This window comes from Anopheles funestus, chromosome X, assembly GCF_943734845.2.
Source record: "Anopheles funestus chromosome X, idAnoFuneDA-416_04, whole genome shotgun sequence".
In the NCBI taxonomy this organism is placed as follows: domain Eukaryota; kingdom Metazoa; phylum Arthropoda; class Insecta; order Diptera; family Culicidae; genus Anopheles; species Anopheles funestus.
The window spans coordinates 3,212,124-3,229,149 of NC_064597.1; the positions used below are offsets into that span (position 1 = coordinate 3,212,124).

The window sequence follows — 17,026 nt, forward strand, 5'->3', positions numbered from 1 at the left end:
ATTTTCTCAAACAAGGTATGGAACTTGCACATCTCTACACTTCACCTGTAGTGTAACAAAATGTAACGCTGGACGCCAAGCGACGTCGTCTGTCATTGTGATATTCTGGTCTTTCTGGCGGACGCATCTATCTGTACGTACACCCCTACGTAAGCCAGGATTTATTAGCAAGATCCTTATTGGTGTCAACACCCATTGGTGGTCCCGGCGGCTCGGTGGTGCTTGTGATAAACGGCGCCAGTCCACACGGCCGGACCGGGTTCAAATCCCATCCGAATGGTCCCCCCCATAGCAAGGACTGACTATCCGGCTACGTGGTAAAATAAGTATAGTAAGCCAGAAATGGCCGACGTGACCTGTAAGGTCGTTAAAGGCAAGAAGAGAGAGAGACCCATTGGTGGTAGCAAAGGATACTGAGAGTTCCATTCACCATCACCTGATAAGTGATTTCCCCCCGACAAGAGTCTCCCCCTGATAGTCTCCAACTAGCTCTTTTACGAATAGAACAAGTCGACCTTATAGTATAAGGTTGAATATCTTGTATACTTAATTCGAACAGTTTCGGTCATTTTACGGATTAAACAAAAACACACACCCACAGTCAATTCGATACAGTTCTTTAGCCAAATAGGTTCAAATTTTATTCCATCAACTGATTCCTACACTTACGAGATCGATCGTTACACACACTCACACATAGGTGCGGGTGCACCCGCACCCACACGCACACGCTAAGCCGCCTGGATAGCTGCTTAGGTATTGCGAAACATAGCTCGCTTTGCGTGTGCTTCTGGTTGTTTGTAATCATTTAGTTTGTTTTTTTTTTTGTTAGATTGATGCCACTAGTATCTTTGCGTTATTGTAATTTAACCTTGCGAACCGCAATCCAGTGAGCACTGCCCCTATATCGGAACACAATCAAACCGAAAAGAAAAACCGAAAAACGCCCACAATGTTCGGCACGCTCTTTTCCTTTTTCCGTTTTACCAGTTGCTCATTCGCTACATCTTTCCTAACGTCTAGAAGCGTAGTGTCGCTACGTTGTCTACTTGTTTGCAGGTGGTTCTATATTTTGTTTTATTTAACCCACCGTTTGCTTCCTTGCTACCTGCTTACTACCGAGAAACGGTCAACGAAAGCTTGCTTCTGCCCTAGAAAGGTGCCTCATGATAGCAGACGTTCACTTCCATTTCAAAACTTCTCCATTTCATTGCATTCGCTTGCTTAAAGTGTTTAGCAGAATCATTGTTTTTTAATGTTAAAGGGAATCAACAAATAGCGGGTAATACGAATTAGCGCTGCGCCTGAAAGTATGCAGTGCTCACGACAAATTATGGTGTTTTAATACAAATTCCCTTTTTAGCTAAACTAAAACCACGAAATAGTTAATTGGGAAGGAGATTTAAGCACAATTATTTTAAAATTGTAAAAGAATATTTGTTTTGTATCAAAGGTATTCAAAGAATATGTTACTTTTTGAAATTAAACATAAATTTTAAATAAAACAAAATACAACTACGTAAACGGGTCGTATTTCTGTAGATACATTTCCCATGTCAGATTCTTTAAACTTTGTCTGCCAGTAACATGCGTTCCTTGCCACATCCGACACCATTGTAATGCGGTTCTGTACTTTTTTGTTTTTGATTACTTTTGTTTTCTCTTCTTCATTTGTTTCGTAAGGAAGGTACAATGTATACATAATCACAACTAGATCTAGATCCCTTTCCCCGCTAGATTTAACTGACGCATCATTTGAATGTTTAACACCCTTTTTTCCCTGCTATCAAGCTTGTGATTTTAACATGTAGCGCACCATTTCTCTCTTTCCTTTTCTCTCTTTCATTCGCTTTCTTTCTAAGTGTACGTAGTTTTGTTTTTGTTCGTATCTTGTTTTTGCAAAGGGAAAGGGATTTCGATCAATAATTGAGGGCCATGTTTAACAAAATTTGATTTGCTTCATTATAAAAATATACAAACATTTCTTATAATCTGTTGTTAAATCGCCTTTTTCGGTAGCTGTTTTCTTTTTATCTTTTGTTTTTTCCCCCTTTTTTTTGTTTCATTTGCGCTACTTTCTTATTTTCCTGTTTGTGTTTTGCATGAATTTTTGTTTAATGTATTTGTAATGCTTTGATTGTTGTTTTTTGTTATTTTTTCAGTTGTTCTATCCTGTGCACGCGCTTTCGTATGTGGCGAAATGTGGTACGTATTTTCTATTTTTGTTCGTTCTGTTCTGGTGTGCGGTATAAGTGTGTATGTATGCTTTTTCATGCTTTGCTTAACACAAAACAAAGCGAAACTTATTCTACTACAAAATATAAACTTCTTTATACATGTTTCGTTACACTTTCCATTAACAAATCACATGTAGGTAGTGTGGGTATGTGAGTTTGTGTGTTTTTTTGTTGTTGTTCTTTTGCGCTGATGTTGTGAACGTATGAGGGATTACTTTCTTGTAGATTTGTTTGGTTTGTTTCGCTTCTTTCTATACCAGTGTTAATGTTCATATTGCCATAATGGCTCAATTTTCTAAGAAAATTGATTTGCTTTTGTTTTATATTTACTTTACTTTACGCTTTATCGATACTAAAATTCGGTCTCGCTCGCTTCCATCGGTCGTTTGGAAACAGTTGGAAAGTTTGTTTGTATTTTTTTTTTAATGCGTTACGTGTCGGCTTTTGCGTCAAACTGGATGCTACTGCTGTCGTAGATTGAATTGCGTAAGAATAATGATTACAATGGAAATGGATCTTTTGCAATGTACGTTTTATCTATGCTATATCGTATTTATTTTATTTGAAATTTACTCGTTTTTTTGTTCTTTGCATGCTAACTTGTGTGACAGATTGGCGGATTGGAAATTCAATTGCTTCTCTGTTTAGTCTGTGTTTTTTTGTTTTTTGCCCTTCCTTTTGCTGGCTGGTTGGTTATGTTGCAAAGCGAACGATTCACCTCGACAGGACATGTGCCATTTATCCGATTCCGATTACAATTAGTGCACCCCGTTTTTTGTTTGCACTGCACACATTAAAATTTGTGAAACATTTCACATGAAATATTTCACTACCAATCTCAATCACTTTGCCACTCTTTTACCTTCTGTTTGTTACCTTTTTCATCGTCGTTTCTGACTTTGATTTTTTTTGCTTTACATATATACCTTCGACAGATTAGGAAAACTTTTCTTTTTTTCTTTTCGTTCTTCTTTCAACTTCTTGCAAACTAATCTTACTCACCATTTTGCAATGCATTTCCTTTGTCCAACCCATCGCTTGCTTTTGATCATGACAGCACGTGAGCGATTTACGAGGGTGATATGTAATTGGATGGCCATACATGAATGCATACGTGTGCATTTACACTTGTTTTGCTATTCAGTTAGTTTCGTGTTTATTGATCAGAAGTGGCATGGTTTTGGGTTTTTCTTTGTTGTCAAAATGTGTACTATATTTTCCCCTCACATCTACTAGTACAATCAACTGGCTTCACTAACATTTTGTGTATTTGTTTTACGTGTGTGTGTGTGAGAGAAAATGTGACGTCTGTATCTGTACGTGTGACGAATGATGGTTCTAGTGAATATATACGTTAGAGGGGGAAAAAACGGACTGCAATGATTATGGGGGAAAAACAGTCGCTCTTGCCGGCAGTGTTATGTTTGTGTCACCCATTCGGAGGGAAGGGGGTGGGGAGCCGCTGTATGGGGGTTCGTCTCAAGAACTGTACTATGCTAGAATTGAATTTACTGTACGACTGTTTAGATACACTTACTCGTTAGTGGTCAGTACGTGCGATGCAACGTCACTAGCTTCGCCGCTAGGTCACTATGCTACATCAACTTGGCTGCAGTTGCGATCGATTTTTTCTTCTTCTTTTTTATCAGTTCAGAGGGTGGGTTTTTCTTGTCTTGGCTGTGTGTTTTAGCTTCTTATTCGTAATTAAAATCACAAAAAAAACTAATCAATTCAATACAAAACAGGAAGAGCTAGAATGACGCTTGTGGACCATATTAGGAATTAATTCAAAAGACTCATCATTTTTGTAAGCGACGAACCCTTCAAATATTCATCATACTCTTATCATGGCTATGTAACACGCCTTACCACACTATCTTTTTGTGTGTGTGTGTTTTTTTTCTCTCTATTCCAGCACTGAGCATTCTGAGCTGACCAGCGCACACAACTACACACCTCTGCTACTACTAATCAACCTACCCGCTAAGTACCGTATGGACTTTTGCTGCTAGCTTCTTATATATAAAAAAAAAGATAAAGTGTCCTAAAAAATACAACCAACACGAGCTGGAAACGACACATCACAACACACGATGTAGGAGAAAACGGAAGAAAGAAAAAAGAACACAAATTCAATATCAAAAACTACATTATCGTTCATTATGCACAACCTAAATTAGTGTATACATGTCGGCAAGTGCTTTGATGGAGCTTGGTACTTGGTAATTGAATGATGGCACATGTTCTTAGTTACATGTTCTACACAAACACACATTCACTCAAAATATTGTACACAAGAACTAAACAATTATCGCTAACCAACACACTGTCATTAATTGAGAACAAAAAAAAATCAAACATGAAAAAGTGTTAAACGCATTTGTTGCACTATCTGCAAAACAGTCGTTAGCATATGCCCCATAAATGGTCCAGCCCTTTGGTTTTGTTGCTTGTTTCTTCTGCGTTTTTTTGCTTCTTCATTCTTTCTTTTGTTCCCTCTATTCTCATTGTTTTGTATCTCCTGATTTTGTTGCTGTTTTTTTTTGTTGTTGTAGTTTCTCTCTAAAACATTCGATGTTTTTTTTCTTTCTTCATTTTGTGTTCATCTCCTCACTGTTCCATCATTCGTTTCGGTATCATTTTCATTGTGTTTATCTGTACTGTATGTGCGTTTGTTCAACCAGGTATGCCATGTTTTGCTAAATATGTACCATCACCCCGTTTTGTCTTGTTATTAGTTGTTGTTTCTTTGTTTTTTTTTAATGTTTTTGGTTCTCTGGCTTTATTTTTATGTTTTGCTTTTGTTTACTTCCATCTTCCGCAAACAGATAACATTTACGGAGTTTTTTTTTGCAATTTGCAAATGTGCTTGCTTCCACCAAACTATCATATGCATTTACTAGTAGTTTTATTATTTTGTATAAATCCACCTCACACAAAAAAAAACACACGGGCGTGACCTTTTTTTGGGGTTTATTTTTTGCCTTTTTTGAATCATTTTTTTACTTTGTTTTATTATCGATACATTGACAATATCTAGCTTTACGTTCTCGTTTCTATTCAACGATCAATTACGGCTGTGTGGAGATGTGTGTTTTGTTTGTTGTTTTTATTTCGAAAAATCGATCCTGGTTACGAGCAGGTTCACCTTGCATCGGTCTTAAAATTCAAATACGTTTGTAAAAACATGGTGGGCATTCATGTATTGTTTGTGACCGTTACAACCAGTCCAACAGTGTGTTGTATCCGCTAAAAAAGGTAGTATGCAGGGCGTTTGGTTTGTTTATATGTTTTTGCAAACATTTGGTTAATTTGCGTTCTCTCCGTTTACAAAACCAAGAAAAAAACTGGTCTTCCGTTTAACGCCCCGTTAAAAGTGTGCGTACGGAAGCAAATGTCAAAACATCGAATAAACGGACACCGAATGGTTTTCTGTTTTGTTTGTTGTTTGTATCGATACATTCCGCACACTAACGCACGCATTACTCAGCCACTTAAACGTTTGACGTTTCACTCGCTTCGACAGATAAGACGTTTGTTTGTGTTGAGACACGATTACACACATAGTGCCAAACTTGTCAGATGATTATTCGATACTCCTGCATTATAAAACTCAGGGTAGCAAAAAAAACATTTTTCAATAGTCATTTAACATTTCCATATAAGTTTTTCTTTATAACTTCCGCTGTTTATTTATGAGGAATCTTATTGAAAAATAAATCAAAACAAAAAATCACCAACAATCTGTTTCGACTTTTTTAGGAGTGGCAAAAGCTAAATTTGTTTTTTTTGCGTCTTATTCTAACCAATGATGTAGTCTATGCTGAGCTATATACGAACAAACACACAATGAGTTTGTTTGCCGACCGTGCAGCAAGTACCTATTTTCAAAACGGACCAAAAATGAAACCGAATATTATTACAAACTGCTTATGTAGCATTTTACAATTATCTGTGGAAAACAAAAATCGTACGTACACTTTGCATCTGTTTATTTTTTCACATTTAGGTATTTTTTGTTTTTGTTCTGTCATTAACTGCCCTTACGCTCTTTTTCTCTTTCTCTCTCTCTCTCTCTCTCTCTCTTCTATTCTCTCTCTCTCTGCTCTATTTCTCTCTATCTTGGTTTAAGAATTACGAGTATTATTTTCGTTATCAAAATTGGTTTCATTACTGCGTGTTGCACTGCAGTGTCGGAAATATGGCGTTCGTCGTTTGTTGTTTCATTTAAATCGTTCGTTCATTGCATGCTTTTAAAGTTTTGCTAACGAAAAAAAAACCGCACACTTGTATTCCTTCTTCCCTCAAGCGGACTTTACCAGCAGTCCAAACCTTCTGGCACCTTCTCATCAGCACCGCTCGTGTAATGTTGCATTTGTTGAAACATTTTGTTGGTTTTAAATAAAATTTGCAAGTTTTATAACTACCAATATATGTATATATATATATATTTTTTATGTGTATATATGCTCGTCTCGTATGCATGTGTGCATGTGTATGTGTGTGTATATGAGGGAAAAAATCTTATCAAGATTTTTTGTTTTATTTCACCGGCACACACTCAAACACATCCACACACGCACACATACTGACACCATAAATCTGGCTTTATTCTAAAGGGTCGTATATGCTTATCGCATTACTTCCACCATCTTCAGGACATTCCTTCTCAACGGATACTATAATGGGCTTCGTTATGTAACCGAACAGATCGATGTAATTGGCGTGCGAAAATGTGAAGTGGAACATTAAAAACGAAAAAAAAGACATCCTTTATTCCTGTATATCTCGAAACAAATCTAGCTTTATTAAACAAAATTTAAAAACAGAAAACAATTAAAAATAAAAAAAAACCGGAAGGAAACCTTGGATCATCCCTTACGAGCATAGCATATTATTGGCTTTTTGGTCGTATTGAGAGCTCCGTTTATATAATTTTTTTTTTAGTTGCCGGCAGCCTCTCAACGCTGGGTTTTAACGCTCCAAACAAATCTTCTGTCCCCCCGATGGGTTTTGGTTTTAGTTGTGTTGCTTCCAACCAATTTTTCCTTCCGAAAAGCGCAAAAGCTCCCACATGGGAGGAAGCTAGCTTTGGTAAACATAATTTTAACAGTATTTCATTGACTCGCGCTTAAAGATGTTCTTTTTTTAAACTAAAGCAAAAACAAAAACGATTAACGTAAATAAAATATCTCTAAAATAATCCTCACTAGATCGTGATCACTGAATTTGTTTTTCTTTTTTTTTTTGGATGAGTTCGCGACAACATGCTTCACTGCTAATGCATATATGGGTATTTACGTTTTATCCACTAAGTAATCGCGCTCCAAACTGTATCGAGTGTTTCACGCACAATACATGCGAAACAAATAAATTAATCGAAAAGTTGGCCTCTAGCGTCTGTAGCTTCCGCCATCATGTAAAACTATTTTCGACCAGATTGCCGACTGTGTTTGTGTAAGTGTGTGTGTGTTTGTGTGTCTGTGTAGATTAGTCTACACAAATCTTTCTTTATATTATTCTTTTTTTTATTTTAATACATATAGGTTTTTTTCTTCCTCTTGGGCTCTTAGCTCTCCTTTCTGAGCGGCGTCGAGATACGCTCAAAAAACATTGCCCCCCGTTTTTTTTCGCCGCGTCGAAGATTTTAATGTACTTCATTCGTGTAAGTAGTAGGGAAAGTAGTAAACGCAACCCTAAGCAACGAAGGTTAAAATACAAACAGAAGTAGAAAACAGTCCAACCGGCGGCAGTGGCGACGGTATTAAAAATACACGGGAGGGCATATAGTTAGGTGGAACGGTAAAAATGTATAATTCGTATTCATTATTAATGTGTAAAGTTATAGTTAAGAATTTGTGTATGTCGCGTTTTCGCTCTCTTAAAAAAGTTACTTTACCACCATGCTGTTTGTTTCGTTTGCTTAATGGTTTTTTGGTTTTGTTTGTTTTTTCTTTTATCATTGTTTTTTGTTTTCCGTTTTTGGAAAATAGAGAAATAGAATCTAGTCCAAAAATTGTCGGGAGGAAGTAAATACAGTTCTTCAAACAAAATCACTTCTTTTTTTGTTTTGTTTTCCTCTTCCTTCACACTTGCTTTGTGTACCAAATGCATAAGTGGTTTTTGTTCGTTGAGCATACCCTTTCGCCTTGCGCCATTGCATTGCTTCGTGGGACATTGGTTTTCGTTCACTGTACTGTACTGCTCTGCTTTTGTTTCGATTTAGGGGGCCAACCATCCCGTTATCTTCATAATGGGATATTTCTTCCTAATAGAGGTGTGCGTTTACAGGATTTGTTGCTTTACCCTCCCCACGTTAGCATTCGAAACACGAAACTTGATTTTGTTGTACGACTTTAACCAATTCCCAACCCGCACTGCGCAGCGACTGTACGTTGACGGTTGGTTTACTCGAGACGCGCCTTGTAGGTGGTCTTCCAGACCTCCGCTAGCGTGACGGCGCTGTGGAAACGGTGGAAGATGCACAACGGCAAGGTGACACGCTGAATCAGCGACCAAGCAATGAAGCCGTAAAAGTCCAATTGCACCTGCGCACAGAACAGAAGAATTATTAAGCGTAAAAAAACAAAACAAAATCCATATGCTGACAGGTGTATCACGAACAAATGCCCCTAAATTTATGCAAAATATTACATTCTATTCTGCTTGGCGTAAAATCCATATCAATTGCATACTTTTAGGCGCACAAAATGAGCAACACCAGCACCTTATACTTACCGGGTTGGCAAACACTTTCTGTGCCTCGAACGTGTAGATAGCGAACATCGAGATGTTGCAGATCAGCAGGAACGTCACAATCTGGCGACCGGGTTTAATGCGATCGTGCTCCGGCAGGTGGACGCGCCGGCGCGAAACGTCCGCAATGAACAGCAGCTGTATGACGACCTGTACTACCGCCACAATACCCGTCACCATCACCAACAAGTTCGGTTCACTTTCGAACGCATTGAGCGAGCCGGCAATAACGCTGAACGTGGAGTACACGAACAGACCGAATGCGGAGATGCGCAGCAGTATATCGTTCAGGTTGCTCTGCTCCTCGCAGCGGAACTTCAAATTTTGCACGCTGAAAGTAAAATGGTAAACGTATATTAGGTGATGAAGAACAGGGAAGTGGATGAGGCGAAAAGCCGTACCGAATGAAGCCAATGATGATAGCGAAGATGGCCAGTACCATTAGAGCACAGTGCGAGACGTCCGCTAGATAAATAGCTAACAGGGACAGCTGCGGGTGTCTAACAAGCACGAAAAACAGGATCAGACAGATGAGCGAACCGACGAGTAGTAGCAAACCGAAGAACAAACCCTTCGAGGCACCGACACAATCGACGCGACCAGTGCGGGCCTGCTGTGCCATTACGACCGCTCTGCGGGACAGCATCACCTCCAGACGGTGTTCCAAATCTTCCTCGTTAGTGAACCTGAAATAGGGGTGAGAGCAGAGCTCGTTTAGTTCAAAAGCAAAGACTCCACTCGCAACGCATTATAACCTACTTCGGGTAGCGTCCAATATGCTTCCACATCACGTAGATAACGGCGGCACCGATCAGCGAATACTCGATGATGAACGGATACAGATACGGGGCCGAGTCCTGCACGATCGTACCCATGATGTTGACCCGCCCACAGCTAACAGCGGTCGCATTAGTCGACACAGCAGTCGAGGTAGCGATGAATGCGGATGGAAACAGTGAGTCCAAGCTTTCGTACGTCTGGTCGAGGCTGCTGTTGCGCTGGAGATAGTTCACATGATCCATGAACGAGTCCAGGAACGAAGACCCAGCTAAAGGTGTTGCGGTCGTGGCATTTGCTGCGTTTGCCGTCGACAGGGTATGTCCGCTACCGAACTGGTCCGATTGTGTTTCATATGTGGTAGTCGTCTCCGTCGCCACTACATCACGCAGACGTTCCAACAGTCCGCGGGCGGTTGTGCTGGTGGTAGTGACCAGACCAGAGTTCGGCTCAATCCAGGCCGGTGTTGTAGACGTAGTGGACGTGCTAGTGGTGGATGCCGTCGTAGTGGAGGTACTCGTCGAAGACATTGTCGTTGTGGTGGGTGCCGCTGTCGAGGTGGACGTAGCTGCAGTTACCAGCGTAGTAGCCGCTTCCGTAATGGTATGCGCCGTACCCTGCACTATCTTCGACAGCACACTGGACGCATCCTGTGAGAGCAAATCTTCCTGTGCGTTCACGTTCACGTTCAGCGGTTCCCACTCGGTATCGCCACTAGGGCCAAGGTCCGTACCCATCACCATACCAGCGTTACGCAGCGTATGCTGACGGATGTTCTCCAGTATGACGGAATCTTCCGGTTCCGGACCGCGCCGTTGATGGTAGGCAGTGATCTCCTTCAGCGACTCCAGCACCAGCGTACGTATCCAGACACAAATGTTCGTCGCCACTATATGCATCAGTCCAAACCGTGCCAGCACCTTGAAGCGATGAATATTGAGCTATTTGCCGTGTGTGTGTTGGAAGAGGAAATAGACTATTAGTAATAGCTGCTACAAACTCGTTGCGGACTCTAGGGTACACTTACCCTTGCGTTCATAAAGATAAAGTACATCTGCATAAAGGTGAAAATCATCTGAAGGAGCGGATTGACGCCACGCAGTATCTGATGGCAGGGTGAGGTGAATGGGATCTCGAAGAATGATCCAAACTCCAACCCGGTGTAGATCATCGTACCGAGACCGAATGCTGCGTTAGGGTGATAGATAAAAATCGATGACGACGAATGGAATCTTCAGAAATCCTTGAAACATACCGATTGCTCCAACACGCAGGAAGAAACTGCCGTGAGCCGGATCCTGAGTAGTTTTGCGCTTGAACCGTGGAGACATTGCTGCTTCCGGGTTGGGTGTGGCTTCCTGCTTTTGATATGATCGAAACGTATATCACTCGTTTGCATTGGTTAGACGCTAACACTGGGTAAGAAGGACTCAAAAGCACAAGCGAAAAGCATTCAACTGGGGGATAGCTAACCATCTACACTAGCACAATGGGTGCGAGGAAATGAATGAACTCTACAACAGAAGCAGACATAAACAATCGTCGATAAGCATGCAAATGAAAGAAAAAAAAACGGAAACCTTTTTTCGTGCATGATAAGCATAAGTACACACACACACACATACAACCGCACTGTTCTCGCTACTGATACGAGTGAGTGCGGCACGTTCGGCCATATTTGCCATCCAGTACACGCCACAACGCCTGAAAGTCTGCAATCAGAACAGCATTAAAGCACACACGCTTCACAAACCAACACCTGTGGATGGTGGGGGGGGGGGGGGGGAAACGGGGGGAAGGGGGGGAAGGGGGGACTACACCGGGTGTAGTTTAAAGAAACAACGAAAAACAAGAAAAGGTACGCGCAGTAGTACGCGAATAGATAAAGCAGAAAAACACTTTTATTAGCAAGATGTTAGTATGGCACACATTCCGCACGCAACACACGGGAAAACACCGTTTGCTTGTGTTAGTTGTTGGGACGAGGGTGTCTAGGTTAGGTTCGGTCAACACCCGATCGGCACATCGGAACGGCATTCTGAAGTGCCGCTTCGTGAACGGGAAAGGAAGGCAAAAAGGTAAGGTGTGTGGCCGTGTACCTGCACCCAGCATGGTTCCGCGTGCAACCGGACCTGTTCGGGCCGGATATCCCTCCGTTTGGCCGGTGTAGACGATATGCTCGCGCACGGTGAAGCGGGCGTTCCGGGTGTACCAGATGGTGTCGTTGGTGCTGGTGCTGCTGATAAAACTGGTGCTTCGGTTGCTGCTGTTGCCGATTCACGGCGACGCTGTGATTCGCGCAGCTGATCACGCTTTTTTCGCGGGTATACTTCCTGTTTTTTCGAGTACTGAACAAACTCGTGCGTGAAAGATTTGAACTATAGACATTTTGGAACAACATGTTACAGGGAGAGACAGGTGGGGGCGGGTGAGGGAGACCCGAATATCAAAAATGAGCACAAATGAGACAAATTATCCCAAAAAACCCACAAACAAACATTAATAAAGAGGCTAACGCATTGGTGTGCTTGTTTTTAATGCTGCTTAAGAAGTCATTTAGTATTGCAACCTTCAAAGCATACATTTAGGCGCACATTTCACTAATTCTTGAAAAGAAGTTTTTGACATTATGAAAGTAACAAATTTACAAACTAAATCAAATGCGAAATAATGAAGACGTTTTAACCTATATATTCCCTATTCTGATACATGATTATGATTATTTAAATATTTAAATTCTATAGCTGTCAATGTGTGCCCAATTAGCGCCGTAATGTAGGCAATCAGATTCACAATATCATGTTTATTAAGCAATTTTATCTACTATCGGAAAAAGAATGAAATGAAACATGATTGAACGATTGTGCAGAAAGAAAAAAAAGACATACGTCCTAAAAGCAACAGACAGGGGGGAGGGGGCAGCAATATTGCAACAAAAGGACAGCAGGAGAGCGACCTAAATTTAGTCCCCAATTTCCTCTAGCGGGGAGCATTCACTGTACAGCTACATCGTTTACGGGGGATTTCATTTTTTTTTTGGCAAACAACAACAACAACAATAGTAATAGAAAAAAACATGGACTAAAGTAATGGAGAATGCGCGGGCTGCAAAACGAAAGCGGTACTGGTTGCATATGCTATTCACCTGATAGGAACTAGCTTTGGTGGATGACCCTTTGCCTTTCGCTTCCTCCTTGGCCGACTTGCCAGCACCATCCTTTGCGGCACCCGTTTCCTTTCCATCCTTGCCCTCCTTGCCCGCCTCCACATCGGCATTCTTTTTCGATTTCTTTTCCTTCTTCGGTTTCTTCTCCTTCGGTGGTTTCGGTTTGCCGTTGCAGCAGGAACTCTCTGTTACGGGGGGAAAATGGGAAAAAGCACGATACCGAACGTTGATGAAACAGTTGAATGGTGTTGGGTGTTAAGCGGATGTGTGGTTTACCTTGCAGCAGGAAGCAGAACACGTACAGTAGGAACAGTATGCTCGCACCGTACAGATAGGTGAAGAAGCCCTCGTAGTAGATCACAGGCAGACGGTGCGTGGTGACGTCGCTGATAACGTACGCGACGCACACGACGATTAGCAGCATGGCGTAGACTAGACTGGTCACTATAAAGAGTGAGGTTCTGCGGGTGATAAGAATAAAGGAAGGATTAAAGTAACGTTCCATCCAGCAAAAAGTTTGAGTAGCAGATAGCAGGACAGTAGTGCTGTTGCTCGTTTTGGTTTTCGTATATTTCGATGCGTGTACTATCTACCAGATCCAGACGTGCCTAACGATATCTTCCATAGAGTAGTACACCCTAACCTGGAACAGGTCTTGTCTGCTTTTTGCTTCAAAGCAACGAACCACCATTTGTCATCGGTAAGGCACGGTTCCTGCGTCCAAGAGCCTGCAAAATCCCCAACACAAAACATGAAATCTGATATCTCTGATTGAAGTGTCTACGTGTCCAGACATTGCCAGCACTCGGCGGCGTTTGTCAATGTATCGGCTCTTCTGCTTACGGGGCTCTTTCCGGGTCTTATTGAGAAGATAGCAAAAAAAAAAGCAAGCAAAGCATGCAACCATTCAACGACATGCCTCGTCTATGTACTTTTCATTAGTCGCGTTCCTGCTCGTCGTGAGACGATGAATGGTACTCGACCCCATCCTTGTACCCCCGTGAGCGATGGATAAAAGGGTATGCTGCAACTGCATTTTGAAGCAGGCCACTCGACTCTCTAGTTCGCTCTACGGAAAGGCTGGAAAGGATGCACGGCATTCGTTCGATGTATTAAAGTGTCTACAATGTGGACAGGATTTGCTTGAGATGAGGAACGCGCTGGAATGAGAAATAACGCTTCGAACTAGGACGCATTCTGGACGTTACCCGATTTGTGCACACATAACCTCAATCTTTTCTATTTTTTTTCCTGAATAAACATGGACACCAATTTGTGCAGACCCAGATTCGCATCCACTCATCTCGGGAATTGTGCCTGGAAATCCTCACTAGAACTGTGTCAGTCCTGGCAAATCGCTTTTTGCCTAAAGTTGACCACTCCACCTCGTTAGTACCTTCTCTCTTTCTCTCTCTCTCTCCATCTTCGATGGTCGATGGTCTCTCTCTCTTACCCGGTGTGCTTTCTCTCGTGCTCGTGCTAGCGGCCTTGGATACTCCTAAAAATAATGCCCACTTGCTGCTGAGTACATCCGCCCGCTTTCTCTCATTACTGCTGCCAAGAATTTCTGGATAAAGAGTTCAATCGCGCACTGTCGCGATATTGAGTTCACTGCTACTACTACTTACACCAGCAAATCCGAATTCAAACATGGCGTTCAAAATCTAACCTCAATGTATCTCGGGTATGTATCCCCATACCTCCACAAACTCTTCTCTACTAGGAACGATTTTTTTTTCTTTGTCCACAGATACTAAAACTAACCTTTGCAGTGGCTTTGGCATTACATTCTTCAGCTCCATCTCCTTGTTGGCGGCATTATTTTTCTCCGCCGTATCGCTGGATCCACCGCCACCAGCGGTACCACCGGTGCCGCCGACACCACCTGCCCCGTGGGCACGGGACACTGGTAAGGTGGCCATATTGTCGCTGCTTTCCACGTCTACCGTGGCTACCTTCATTTCACCCCCACCGACCATGGTCGGTTGCGACTCCACACCAAACGATCAGTAACCCACTTAAGCACACGAACTTTTACGCACACACACACACTCAGACACGCACCACAGAACACACGCGAATGCGAACGGATAGGGAAACAATCTGCCACTAACGGGAAGAGATCTCTGCCACTACACCAGAAGAAGAATAGCCAAACAGACTGTTAAGGTACTCGGCTCAACTAGATATCAGTTTTGGCTTATACCAGGAATGGAAGGTCGCTATTTCCAACTACCGAACACTTGGACACAATTGGACTGAACAGTCGGTTGAGATACTGTTTACCTAACCTCCTAACCTCCAGCAGCTACACAGCGGACCAGTGTTGTGATGTACCAAAATTATGGTAATGAGATGCTCATCAAGTTTTTGCTGCCACGCCTCAAGGGATACGGACTCCTCGGCCCGTAATGTTTACACCAGTACGCTATGCAAATGTTAACGAGCTAATGATAACCTAAACCAAAAGAACTGCAATTGCTGCGGCTTGCCGGGATGGTTAAACGGATTCGGACAATTAAATGTTTCCAGGGGGGACACAACACACGTCCAAGCGCCGAATTCGTCGCGTCGTGTCGTGAAACTTCATATTGCCAATTTTTCGCGCAACATCCTCAGAAGGGCTGCGGAGGTTCGAGGGGCAAGGTTAGGGCACAGCAGCAGGGCAGGGCAGGGATTCCACGAGTGTTTGTACGCCCTGGGACAATACAAAACCGTGCAAAAGACGGTGAGTCCTGATTTTCGCGCACTCCGGATGCTGCGCAATGGCGGACACGAGCGCGGGTTGAGATCGAGGGATGGTTTCGAGAGAGAGCGCGCACGCCGCACAGCTTACTTTGTGAAGTTGGCAGGAAAAAAACTTTACTATCCTTCTTTCGCCTCTTTCTCAGGTTCTACCACCCTTCCCTCATATATAGGCGATGCTCTAATTTCCACTAGTTTTTGTGTTGGTCGGGAAACCACTACTCTACATATTTTGTGGAATTTAAAAAATAAATGAAGGAGGAAAAGAGGGTGTTGGGGAGGGACGAGGTGGGGGACTAACACTTCCCGAAAAAAGGGAAATAAATCGAGGAAGAAAAAACCGAACAATTCTCTCAATTCTACAGCAACAGGGAGTGTTTTTAATCGGCTTCTGCAAACCGATACGGGAACTACCAGCGAGAACTACCGTTCAGTCACACTAATTTTCCCACCTTTTGCTGTGCGCGGCATTTTCACTACCGTGCGCTTCCGTGGGAAGAAGGAAAGAGGGAAGGGAACTAAGAGAGATAGAGAGCGAAAGAAAGAGAGAGAGAGCAATGCGAAACCCCGTTGCTGCTGAGTGATGCTGAGTGGATCACAAAGAAAGATTTTCCATTTCCGCCCCTAATTTTTTTTTTTACGCGTTGCGGTGCGAACACTTTCGTAGCATCCCAGCGTTCGCGTTCCAGCGGGGTGGAGTCCGATGGGTTCTTGCAACACTTTTTGGTTTCGGAAGGATTTTTTTTTCTCCCAAGCATCACAGCCAAGAACCATGCAGTGAAAAGTGTTTTTTTTTTGGTTCACTTTCCTTTCTTTCTTTTTTTTATCGAACGGAAAATCGAACATTATACATTTTGGGATAAGAAAGGTTGTGATTGTTTCCAAAAAAAAAAAACAACAGCAAGATTTTACACACGTTCCGTTGCTTTTGCTTTTGCACAATGGGTATGATTTAGTTTGGATTGAGTAACACCATTCTAGGCAGAACCCGATGTTTGATGGACGAACGGTGCGGTGCGGTATAGGCAGATATAGGGCAAAAACCTAGACAAAACGAACAAGAGCCATTGTGCGGGAAATTGAGTTGATAGTTGATCTTGATAGGAGAGAAACCCATCGGTTGGGTAATAAATTGTACCACATAACGGTTTACCCAAGCAACGGGTAGTTTACTGGTTTTGTCACGTACAGGCTCCAGAATCCTTAACCTCACTTTAACACAACTTTGCTCTTTTCTTTTAACCGCGCTTCAATCTTTACACATCTTGAGAAATCACAACCCATTCGCAAAGCAATCCAGACGAAGGGAAAAACTAGAAAACCCCTGGTGTACGTTGGTACGATG

The 17,026-nt window shown here is 42.3% G+C and overlaps 1 protein-coding gene across 11 annotated transcripts in view; it reads right to left on the bottom strand.

Moving 5' to 3' along the window:
* Window positions 1-605: 605 nt before the first annotated feature.
* LOC125762542 (proton channel OtopLc-like) overlaps window positions 606-17,026 on the bottom strand; it is a 31,510-nt gene continuing 15,089 nt past the window's right edge. For 4 of the 11 annotated variants that reach the window (XM_049424786.1, XM_049424775.1, XM_049424796.1 and 1 more), the window contains exons 2-11: window positions 14,701-15,068; window positions 13,213-13,397; window positions 12,916-13,121; window positions 11,870-12,118; window positions 11,026-11,128; window positions 10,798-10,958; window positions 9,753-10,711; window positions 9,395-9,679; window positions 8,976-9,324; window positions 606-8,785 (exon numbers count right to left, since the gene is read on the bottom strand). In XM_049424786.1, the coding sequence (XP_049280743.1) occupies window positions 8,645-8,785; window positions 8,976-9,324; window positions 9,395-9,679; window positions 9,753-10,711; window positions 10,798-10,958; window positions 11,026-11,128; window positions 11,870-12,118; window positions 12,916-13,121; window positions 13,213-13,397; window positions 14,701-14,915 (2,853 nt within the window). In that variant the 5' untranslated portion in view covers window positions 14,916-15,068 and the 3' untranslated portion in view covers window positions 606-8,644. Of the gene's footprint in view, window positions 8,786-8,975; window positions 9,325-9,394; window positions 9,680-9,752; window positions 10,712-10,797; window positions 10,959-11,025; window positions 11,132-11,869; window positions 12,119-12,915; window positions 13,122-13,212; window positions 13,398-14,700; window positions 15,069-17,026 lie in introns of all 11 variants that reach the window. The other 7 variants (XM_049424757.1, XM_049424743.1, XM_049424767.1 and 4 more) reach the window with 4 other exon arrangements.